General features: G+C 41.9%; 2 protein-coding genes across 3 annotated transcripts in view; both read left to right on the top strand.

Moving 5' to 3' along the window:
• The window catches only part of SERHL2 (serine hydrolase like 2), a 68,814-nt gene extending 67,460 nt beyond the window's left edge, over positions 1 to 1,354 (top strand). Inside the window, exon 12 of the mRNA XM_068127279.2 lies at positions 708 to 1,354. Coding sequence (XP_067983380.2) covers positions 708 to 815 — 108 coding nt within the window. The 3' untranslated portion in view covers positions 816 to 1,354. The remainder of the gene's footprint in view (positions 1 to 707) is intronic.
• Positions 1,355 to 4,993: 3,639 nt separating this feature from the next.
• LOC137434369 (uncharacterized) overlaps positions 4,994 to 12,102 on the top strand; it is a 39,853-nt gene continuing 32,744 nt past the window's right edge. Inside the window, exon 1 of one of the 2 annotated variants that reach the window (XM_068127286.2) lies at positions 4,994 to 5,410. In XM_068127286.2, the coding sequence (XP_067983387.2) occupies positions 5,087 to 5,410 (324 nt within the window). In that variant the 5' untranslated portion in view covers positions 4,994 to 5,086. Of the gene's footprint in view, positions 5,411 to 5,889; positions 5,997 to 12,102 lie in introns of those variants that run through there. The other variant, XM_068127288.2, reaches the window with a different exon arrangement.

Genomic DNA, 12,102 nt, shown 5'->3' with positions numbered 1-12,102 from the left:
TTTCCTTTCTCATCTGGGTATTATCTCAGGCACCTTTTGAGCTAGGAAGCTGATATTTGGACATGACAATGACCAAGTGATTTGGGTGTAAAGGGTATTTTTGATTTGTTGATTGATCAATCAATCTATTAATTATTTACTTATTCGATTAATGGCTTAATTAATTATTTTTTTAAAGTTACAAATTCGGATGAAACGGTGGTGGTAGGTATGCTATTAGCCAATTGATTAATAATTTAATTATTTTACCATTGTTATTTATTTATTTTAATTATTAATCACTTTATTTTCTTTCTCATCTGGGCAATATCTCGGCCACCTTTTGAGCTAGGAAGCTAATATTTGGACACGATAGTGACCAAGTGATGTGGCTATGAAGGATATTTTAGATTTATCAATTAATTATTTTTTCGATTAATGCCTTATTTAATTAATTTTCAAAAAGTTACAGCTTCGGATGAAACACTGGTGGTTGAGGTATGCTATTAGCCAATTGTATAAGAAATTATTTTACGATTATTGTTTATTGATTTTAATTACGCATTTATTCAATCAATTATTGTACTACTTCTATGTGCTGCACGGTGGTATCGCCGGGCGCCTAAGGCACCCCGGCTTTGCCACGCTGGAAGATGTTATTTATTTATTTGGCATGGGGGCAGTGTACTTTGAATGTATCTGTACTTGTTATTATCTTTTTTTAACAGGTGCAAGTGCAATTTGTCCAAGGCAATCACCACGTACATCTCAACGATCCACAGGCCGTTGCTGGACTTGTCGGTGACTTTCTACGGAAAGAAACTGCTAAACTCTAGCTGTTCAATGAAAAGGACGATGTCACCATGTTTTCATGAAGGCATGATGGATTGGGGAGGAGGAGGCGGAGTGAGGGAAGGGAGAGAATAAAGAAGACTTGAAGTTGAGGAGTTTATAAGGAAGAAGATTGGGATTTATTTATATTATATGACAATTCTTGTGGCCATACACAGAGATATGAGCAATATTAATGTGTCAAATAATTATAATTGGATGTTGGCGAAGGATGTTGTTGGACAGTGTTTGAATTTGAACTACTTGTTACTTTGATATAATTATTTAGTGCTCAACAACTACTTGTAGGATTCAGACACCAAATTACTCACTTATTTAACATCACTTTGTGATAGCCTCGGGGTAACATTGAAAGTGGTGCAGGAAGTGGATATTGCATTGTGATGAACCAATTTATCTGAGGTGAACATAATATAACTAGAGAATTCATAGAACACGTTACCCCACACAGTGTTCAAGAATATAGTTCGATTTTAATAAAATAATGTTATTAAAGATCATTAAAAAAAATTCTGGAAGTTTAGCGATATTGTTTGTGTCCTGTTGTGCCTGTTGTTTGTCTCCTATATGACATCCTTAAAAACTACATTTCCTGTATGGAATGATTTTCAATTTTGCTTCATTGCCAGGTAGGCAGACAGAGTAAAAATATCATCTCACTCCTCTCTCCGCATGTGCGATCGGGACGAATTCTGAGACAAAGTTCCGTTAAACAGCAGGCTTGTTTTCTGATTCATGTTCGAAAAATAACATTCAGTTTAAATAAGCTGTTCCTCGATCATAAACTGACGTTTACAGACAGACAGACAGACAGACAGACATGAAGCAATATTGGTTAACCCCGCTTTTCGCTTCGTGTGCACGGCGTAATAACTTTGAGAAGTGCAGAAGAGGTATGCCTGTATCGGTGTAAACATTTCAAACTACCGCATTGAGGCACGCTCTTTTTGGCTCTTTTTATTTACGCGTCGTGTGTAAAAAAAAAATAAAAAAAAACTTTTTACCTGTAGGGCAATGCCGTCCAGAACAGCGTTTGTCTGCCCCCACAAGCGTATACCAATCACAGCTGAGGATCTGGTCACATGACAGGGGGACGTGTTTAGTAACCATTACAGTTGCATATTTTACTAAAACTAAATATAATAACCTTCTGTGGAATGTTTTGGGTTCCCAGCAGGTGTCGCAAGGAAGGTAGGAGGTTTCAGAAATTCCTCAATACAATTACGATTTTGAAATGCGATCGACACGGATCTTGCTCCCAAATCCGGAAGTGAACAGATGATAACGGTTCGCTGGTTTGATGTCTCGATATAAGTGTGATTTATCATCATATTTTGATATGTTGATACATTGTATTAATTCGTGATTGGAATGATGAATGATGCTGTTTGGAATGAAAATATAGAGAACCTGCGTTTGACTGAAGGTGGCACAGGAATGTGGAATTTATTGGTTCATCGTTTGCCATTCGCGGTTTGTTTTTTTTACCCAAGTCATTCACGAACCGGTTGTCCATGCCTAAAGTCAAAATTTCAAAAATATTTAACTTTACCACAGGACGAGCAAGTTGATGGAGGTGAGATGGCGATGCATTGAGAGAGGAGCAGTAACAGCATGCGGACATAACAAGGCGATGAATGTAGAGGGATAGGAGAGAAAGAAACAAGACAACCTGCAAATAGATGAGGTTGCGGAGGAGGGGTTAATGAGTGAAGAAGAGATATGTGTAGGGATGGAGGATGATCTGCGGCGGTGGTGAACTGCCGACTTGAGTTCCGGAAGGAAGAGTGGGATTGAAGAAACTGAGGTAAGATGGAGGATAGGCAAGAACAGCAGAGCAGGACTTGAGAACATGGGCTTCGATACCACCTGACTCGTCTATCGGAACTTTCTCTACCTTTTCAGGTCAAAAGTTCAGTATCCAGGATGCAGTGTAGCCAGAGAAGGATGGATTGGGAACACGAGCTTTGGAGATAAGCACTGAGTTAAGAGACCGTGCCTCGAGAAGAGACAGCTGTTCTGCCATGTGAGTAGAGAGGAGGGATGGAGTGGGATGTACTACATCAAAGACAGACGCTCACCTGGATATAACAGATAGGTTGGAAAATTCACCCTTAAGGTTTACGAAGGTGATACTTTGTGGGTCAGACTGCCTTTGCTTCAATGGGCCTAATGCTCGTATTCACACTCACCTCTGAGCTATCAAGCCTGGGTTCGAACTTCGAATCCCGACCCAGCTATAAACGGTCATCCCGGTGCTTCACAGGTAGGGTGAATCCTCAATGTGTTTGCCTGGGCCACCACTGTATTACATGGTGGAACTGATTTGTCAGTGATGATCTTAAGAGCTTTCCTGCTAATTAACCTGTTAAGGAAGAATCAGCGTTCTCTGGGACTGCTGTTCACGTGAGTCTTGTCATCATTGCACACATCCTCTTTTTGGGTCGTGGTCCACACTAATGCCATGGGACAAATATATCGACAACTTTTGCACGAGCAATTCACAATAGTGTAATTCCTCTACTGAAACGGTAGTTTTATTTTAGTTTTGAATGTTCATAGTGTTTTTATTTAGTTTAGTATGTTGGCTGCTGGTTGCATCACTGCCAGGAGCGTAGCTGTGCCATTGACAGACAGCCAAACGCTCATCTGGACATAATTTTTATTTGCATTTTAATTATTTTTTAATTTATTTTCTTCCTTTTTTATTTTTTATTTTTTTAATTCACTCAAACATTTGGATCATAATCATCTATTTATTACGTACGCACGACGACACAAATTATTTGGAATCTAAGAAGGGTTATATTATGAGAGAAACGAAGTGTTTTCAGAGAAAGGAAAGTCGGGAAGGATTTGCGTACGTAATAAGTAGATGGGGCTTTCAGATGAGCAAATACAAGTGCCCCTGTTCACAATAGTATAATTCTATTGAAAGGGTGGTTTTATTTTGGTTTTGAGCGTTCATTGTGGTTTCTAGCTCACCTGGAACGAAGTTCAGGGGAGCGTGTTGTCCGTCAGTCCGTCCGTCCGTCAACATTTCTTCTTCTTCTTCAACTTCTTCAAGTAACAACTTCTCCAAAACCGCTGATGGGATTGCGACCAAATTTAGCACAAATGATATTTGTTGTGTTTTGACTAAAGTTTGTTCACGGCATTAAAAAGTTCGGGGTCTACGGGGGGGTTTGACCCCCCCCAAAGTGGGTCCAGGTTTGACCCCCCAAAATAGGAATTTGCTTTTTCCTCTGAAACTACACACGCAATTCCGATGAAACTTGACCACAACCTTCATCACCCGTGATGTACCGAAGTTTGTTTATGGCATTAGTAAAATTGGGGTCTGAGGAGGTATACATGGGGTTTGTCCCCCCCCCCCCCCCCCCCCACAAAAATAGGTATTTGCTTTTTCCTCTGAAACTACACATGCAATTTCGATGAAACTTCACCACAACCTTCACCACCCATGCTGTACCAAAGTTTGTTCACGGCATTAAAAAAATTCTGCCCCTTTGGGGGTCTACGGAGGGGGGGTTGCCCCCCAAAATAGGTATTTGCTTTTTTCTCGGAAACTACACATGCAATTCTAATGAAACTTCACCACAACCTTAATCACCCATGATGTACCAATGTTTGTTCAAGGCATTAGAAAAATTGGGGTTCTAGGAGGTATATGGGGTTGGGGGAGGTGGGGTTTGCCCCCAAAATAGGTATTTGTTTGTTTGTTTAAAGTCTTATGATTATGTTAGTATGATTCTGCATGCTGCCTTGTCTAGCAACCATTGAAATTGGTTTAAAATACCCTTAATCGAGGTAGTTTACTGTTTATTCCACCAGGTGAGCGCCAGGGGTATTGCCCTTATGTTTGATATGCAGGCTGTGGCTGCTGGTTGCATCATTGCTGGAAGTGCAGCTGTGCCGCTGATGGTCAGACAACCCCTCATCAGCACATGATTTTTTTTATTTGCATTTTATTTATTCTTTCTTTATTCTTTTATTTTTATGAGATGTATGATGAGGGAAACGAAGTGCGTTTGGAGAGAAGGGAAAAAGCGGGGGAATTTGCGTACGTAATAAGTAGATGGGCCTTTGAGACGAGGGGCAAGTTCATCGATTGATTTCCAGACTTGCTGTACTGTATTCTGCCCGGAAGAACTTTGAAACCACGTGTCGACACGTCATCTCCAGCTGGTCGCTGTGAATTGTGCGAGGAGTGAACCCGCACCGGGGTAGAGCAAGCGGTCGTGTTCGGAGCACAATGGTGCTTTGTTCGGCCGTCGGATGTACCAACAGGTCGGGGCAATGCAGTTCTGTCGTCGGATTTCATCATTTCCCGCTCGGAAACCCAGAGCTGCTGAAAAGATGGGTTCGGGTGCTGCGAGTAAAAAATCCGATACTCACCAAGAATTCCCGCCTGTGCTCGGAGCATTTTGTCCCGGGGGATTACAAAAGGGATTTGTGTAACGAGCTCCTGGGAAGAAAAGCGGTTCGCAGACTGAGAGAAGACGCCGTGCCGAGCGTGTTCTGTTTGACGAGGAAGCGAAAGATGGCGCCCTGCCCGGATCGGGGATGGAGGGAGGAGGTCAGTGACCGCGGGCGCTCGTCGCCTTCATCTCCTCACATTACTTATTATCTTGCTTTCCAAAATGGCCTCACTGGACCCGAGGGTTTCCAAAAGGGCGTTTAATTCAATGCAAGAAGAGGTCATTTGGTCCACACTAAGTTGACTAACTACATCAACACCATATTGATCCATTGCATCAGTACATGTAGTCGAGGGTGTGCAGGCGGACAAGGCCATCGACCACCAGGATGCATCATTTTATGGGGTGCGGTTGATGCAGTGCCCCCCATTACCAGTCCGCTGGGACTCATTTTGTTGACCTCGGAAGGATGACAGACTGAGTCAACCCACCTGGTGTTAATTCAACAATCTGACAGGAGCTCAAACTCAGGACCCTGAGATCTCAAGCCGACTACCTTGACCGCCAAACCTACACCAGACTTTTAAATCGCTAAAAATTAGATCAGATGGGTAAACAAACCTAAGCTATACGAGTACGACGGTCAGTTGAGGCCATGAAGGAGACTAACTTGAAGGCTGAGCTGCAGCGCCTCGTTCGGCGGAGGCCGCCCTGCAGGATCCGTTGGCTGTCGCCATGCTGCGGGTCAGTTGGTGCAGAACAGTAACGTTTATGTGGACCACTGTGCGGTGAAGGCGCTCCTGCGAGATCGATCGGCTATCTTCCAATAATGCAAACTGCCCTCGGGCCATATGACAAACTCAGCCACAATGAGCCACCAACCAATTGTAGACCTAAGGGCACTTTTTGTACACCACTCCTTTCCTATGTCATTTCCAGGCGCTGCATAACGTTATTGCCGGGCACCGAAGGGGGCTCGGCAATGACGCACGCTGAAAGGGAGTACAGTACTCAGTTTTCACTCGAGTTGTTTGTTTGTTTGCTTTCTTGTTGTGCACATCTCCCTCCCAATACAGTCTCTACGAGCTGCACTGCGGTATTGCCGAGCGCCGGAGGCATCCTGGCAATGCTGTGCAAGAGGATATTTATTTATTTGTCATGGGGGTGGTGTACTTTGAATGTATCTGTATTTGTTTGCTTTCTTGTTGTACACCGCTCCTTTCCTATGCCGTCCCCAGGCGCTGCATAACGTTATTGCCGGGCACCGAAGGAGGCTGGGCAATGACGCACGCTGAAAGGGAGTACTCAGTTTTTACCCTGGTTGTTTGTTACTTGCCGGAAAAGATTTTGGCAAGTATGTTGGTTGGTTGGTTTGTCTGTCTGTCTGTCTGTTTGTGCGCAGTACTACGTCTACATCGTTGCACATAGCATCGCCATACTTTACCCACATATTTGCCTTGCCCTGGAATAGACTGTGCCCAATTTTTAACTCTCTAGAACCAAGGCCTCCATTATGATGTCATAATCCGATAATTTGACAAGTACAAAACTTCATCCAATCAAGATGCAATTTCTTGAGCGCATTGTCGGCATAAACTGGTGGAGAAAAAAAATAAATGATGACGTCATCGGTCACGTGGTTCGGCCGCCATCTTGGAAAAACAGAAAAACTTTGCACCTCTATATCTCCGAAAGTGCTGAATAGAAAAAATTGAGACATGGCTCATTGTAAAGAACTCTCCATGGGGAATAAAATATGTTAATGATGATGTCATAGGTGCCTCAAATATGACGTCATAATTCGACAAGTACAAAACTTCATCCGATCAAGATGAAATTTCTTGAGCATAATCTAGTTTAGAAAACAAATAATGATGACGTAATCGCTCACCTGGTTCGGCCGCCATCTTGGAAAAACCGAAAAACGATCCAAAATGGCCGATTTTTAAAAAGTACATTCCGGCAAGTCCTCGGTCTCTGACCAATTTCTAGTCTGTTTGTTTGTCTGTTTGTGTGCTGTACTATGTCTACATCATTGCACATAGCATCACCATACTTTACACACATATATGCCTCGCCCTGGAATAGACTGTGCCCAATTTTTAACTCTCTAGGCCCAAGGTCAAGCTCAAGGTCACCCAAAACGTGAAATCAGGGGGGTCGAGTTTTCATTTAAAATATACGTATTTCAAACCACTATAACTCTAAAAGTACAGGAGATATACATACACTCGCTGTTACTGACATATAGGAAGTCACATATGACATTTCATTTGGCACCATGACATCTGACAGAGTTATTAGTTAAAAAAACAATTTTTGACCTTTCAAGGTCACTCAAGGTCAAACATTATCTGGTCAAGGTCAAACATTATCTGATTCCCTTCTAACCAACACCCCTGACAAAAAGTACATTCCGGCAAGTCCTCGGTCTCTGACCGATTTCTAGTTTGTTTGTTTGCTTTCTTGTTTGTTTCCTTGTTTGTCCGGGCGATATCTCAGCCATGATTTGAGCTAGGAAGCTGAAATTTGGGCACAATAGTGAGCAAGTACTTTGTCAAAAACGGTATTATTTTTTTTTGATAAATCAATTAAGTGATGAGTTACTTAATTATTATCGATTAATTGAGTACTTATATATTTCCTTTCTCTTCTGGGCATTATCTCAGGCACCTTTTGAGTTAGGAAGCTGATATTTGGACATGGCAATGTCTAAGTGATTTGGCTGTAAAGGCTATTTCTGATTTATTGTACACCGCTCCTTTCCTATGCCATCTCCAGGCATTGCAAATCGTCATTGCCGGGCACCAAAGGGGGCTCGGCAGTGACGCACGCTGAAAGAGAGTACTCAGTTTTCACTCTGGTTTCTTGTTTTCTTGTTTTCTTGTTTTCTTGTTTTCTTTCTTGGTTGTCCGGACGATATCTCAGCCATCCTTTGAGCTAGGAAGCTGAAATTTCGGCACAAGAGTGAGCAAGTCCTTTCTCAAAAACGGTATTTTTTTTTTGATTAATCAATAAATTGAGGAGTTATTTAATTATTAGCGATTAATTAAGTACTTCTTTAATTAATCAAATTTCCTTTCTCTTCTGCCCATTATCTCAGGCACCTTTTGAGTTAGGAAGCTGATATTTGGACATGCCAATGACCAGGTGATTTGGCTGCAAAGGATATTTTTGATTTATTAATTAATCAATTAATTATTTAATGATTCGATTAATGACAAAAAAATGTTTTTTTTTTAAGTTACAGATTCTGATGAAATAGTGGTAGTTTATGTGTTCTCTGACCAAATTGATTAATAATTTAATTTTTTTATGATTATTATTTATTTATTTTCATTATTAATCATTTATTTATTTTCTTTCTCATTTGGCCAATATCTCAGGCACCTTTTGAGCTGGGAAGCTAATATTTGGACATGAGTGACCAAGTGATGTGGCTATCAAGGATATTTTTGATTTATTGATTAATCATTTCATCTATTAATTATTTATTGATTAATCGAGTAATTATTTATTGAGTAATCAATTAATTATTTAATTTTTTATAAATGACTTATTTAATTAAATTTCTAAAAGATACATCTTCGGATGAAGCACTAGTGGTTTAGTTATGCGATTAGCCAATTGATTAAGAAAATATTTTATGATAATCTTTTATTGATTTTAATTATACAATTAATCAATCAATTAGTGTACACCTCTCCCTCCCAATGCAGCCTCAATGAGCTGCACTGCGGTATTGCCGGGCGCCTTAGGCGCCCCGGCAATGCCGCGCTGCAGCATATTTAATTATTTGGCATGGGGCGGTGTACTTTGAATGTATGTGTACTTGTTGATTAATTTATTAATGGATTATTTAATAATTCGATAAATGACTTGATTAATTTTTTTTTTAAGTTACAGATTCGGATGAAATAGTGGTGGTTTATGTATTCTATTAGCCAATTGATTAATTGTTTAATTTTTTTATGATTATTTTTTATTCTTTTCATTATTAGTCATTTATTTATTTTCTTTCTCATCTGGCCAATATCTCAGGCACCTTTTGAGCTAGGAAGCTAATATTTGGACATGACAGTGACCAAGTGATGTGGATATAAAGGATATTTTTGATTTATTGGTTAATCAATTCATCGATTAATTATTTATTGATTAATCAATTAATCTTTTTTTTTCATTTAATGACTTATTTACTTGATTTTCAAAAAGTTACAGCTTTGGATGAAGCACTGGTGGTTTAGGTATGCTATTAACCAATTGATTAAAATATATTTTATGATCTTTATTTATTGATTTTAATGATGCAATTAATTAATCAATCAATTATTATACAAATCTCTCACCCCAATTCAGTCTCTATAAGCTGCACGGTGGTATTGCCGGGCGCCAAAGGCGTCCAGGCAATGCCACGCTGGAGGATATTTATTTATTTGGCATGGGGGCGGTGTACTTTGAATGTATCTGTACTTGTTTATTTCTTTTTTTATACATAGGCTAAGGCTCATAATAGAGCTCACACACCAACAGACACACACGGACGATCACTACCGTCACTTCCTGGGAGACTCTGGGTACCAGCGACGTCATAACAATGGCACCGCTTTTTTCACCATACTCAGCGGGGCATTTCCTCAAGAGGAATTTCCGCTACTTTCCTGTTATCCCGGACCTTTTACGTCAGCGTTTTTTTTTTTTTACCTCAGCGGTCTGTTTCCTCACCCTAATGCTAACTCTAACCCTGAACCTAATGCTAACCCTAACTGTTACGTGGTCCTCCCAGTAACTACCTGGTCTCGGTGACCCCCGGACCATGGGAGGCACCCCGCCAGAAAGATATATGATTTATACGCTTTCGTAACGCAATCAATATGAATTCCAGTCAATAAGAAACCCCACACCAAGGATCCAGAGTAATCAATAATATATTCCCCCAAGGAATCAACAACCATCAACAATCAATCACTAAGATGGCCATCTTACATAGGTGTCCCCCCCTGTCCCCACTCACGACCACTTGGGCCACTGTCCCTCACAATGTCTCTCTTCTCCGCACACGGGCGGTGAAACGAACCCCGGGCGGACGTGCTCCAAATGTGCACGTCTCGTACCGGGGACAGCTGCTGCAGCGCACACCTCCTTGCCACGCAACGGGGCAAAACCAAGCGCGGCTTGCAACGCGCGCGAGGCCCAAGGTGCGACCCGTACGCGTCCTTGTAGACGGTGAGGCGAACTGTGCCAGACGCTGGGTTCCGTGCACGAACCCACGGCAACTTGACGTGTCAAGGGGTAAGTACCCCGCGCAGGTAACTCCTTTTGTCAAACGGGCTTTCAAACGCAGCGTCCTCCACGCTGCTCAATATCGATACCAACTCTCGTCGGAGCTCGGCGAGGAAGAGGAAGAAGATCGTCGCTTCTCCAGGACCTCGTGTCTTTTCTTCTTCCGTTTCCGGTCTCCTTTTTCCCAGAAGGGCTCCTGACCCTTTAATCACAACAACCATTACTCGACTACACATTGATAAGCAAAGACCTGAATAGTAATCCACATAAATCCGTAACACTAACCCTGAACCTAACCCTAATGCTAACCCTGAACCTAACCCTAATGCTAACCCTGAACCTAACCCTAACCTAAAAAACGCTGAGGTAAAAGGTCCGGGATAACAGGAAAGTACCGAATCTCCTCCTCCCCATGGATGCCAACCAAAGGGGATTGTCCGTGCTTTACCTTTTCAAGCAAGCAAGTAGCACATGCCATTTTTAAAGTCTTTGGTATGATTTGAACCAGTCCAAACCGGATGGGTGTTTTTTTAGGAGACACCATCTCATTACTGGATGGCCGTTGACTCCCTACCAGTGATGGGTGTCGGTTTAGTCGCTGACAACCTGACCATGCGGCAGGTAGCACTGGGTTCCATGTTACCGGTGGCAGTTCCAACAGACACCTGATCAATAAAGTCCCAAAAGACTGACTGGCACTTCAACAAACTAAGGATATATTCCCATATGCTGATCGAGTTATAGTGATCCATGGACTCATTATTGTTGGCACACAGACTCATTACAGACGCAGTGAACCAATGTAGCAATTTTTGGTAAACAGGCCGACTAATTGGTCCGTCAGCAAAGCGACAGGTAGGCTCTGCTAGTATTCTAGTAATATAGATAACTACTTGAGGACTATCTCCGAGCTTAGCTCACGTGGGCCTGGACTTCAAATCAACACGTAACTCTCGCCCGTGTCTTGATTGGAACAGTTAAAAACTCGGTGCATCGGCATCTTGAACGCGAGAATAACGTCTGTCAATGAGCTGTGTGCTTGTGACATCACGTGAATGGACGGAAGTTGCTCATTTGAATAACGGAAGTGAACATAGTCCGATTTTATAACACGAATATCCGGCTTATTACCCTCCCAAAAGTTTCTATTTTTGCACTAATGGGTCAGGGATTTCATCCTCTAAAACATATTTCTTCCAAAAATTCCATGAATTTGTCCCTTTATTATCAGGAGCGGTAGATATGGGAGACCAGTCCTGATGAGAAATGGCTGCTTGCAGTGCCTGCCAATCTGCTGAAGTGAAATTTACTCGCCGGCTCTGAAGACTCGCCGGCCTTGAGGCAGCTCTCTGAGAATAGCCAGACATATGCTGACTTTCACAAGCATATGATCAGATGAACCAATTGGGGCAGAGGGAGAACAGGAAACATTTGCGGGAAAGTTAGTCATTACCAAGGCAGGATTTGCCGTTCGGAGAAATCTGGGTGGAAAAGTTCACAGATCGAGTGACTCAAGTCCGTTGCTTAAGTGCCATGGCTGATGAGATGGGTACCAACACCCAGTCAAGTT

Source organism: Myxine glutinosa, chromosome 10 (assembly GCF_964187855.1).
Source record: "Myxine glutinosa chromosome 10, kmMyxGlut1.1, whole genome shotgun sequence".
NCBI classification, from domain to species: Eukaryota; Metazoa; Chordata; class Myxini; order Myxiniformes; family Myxinidae; genus Myxine; species Myxine glutinosa.
Note: the sequence above shows the minus strand (reverse complement) of the source record. Positions and strands in the feature narration are given on the sequence as shown.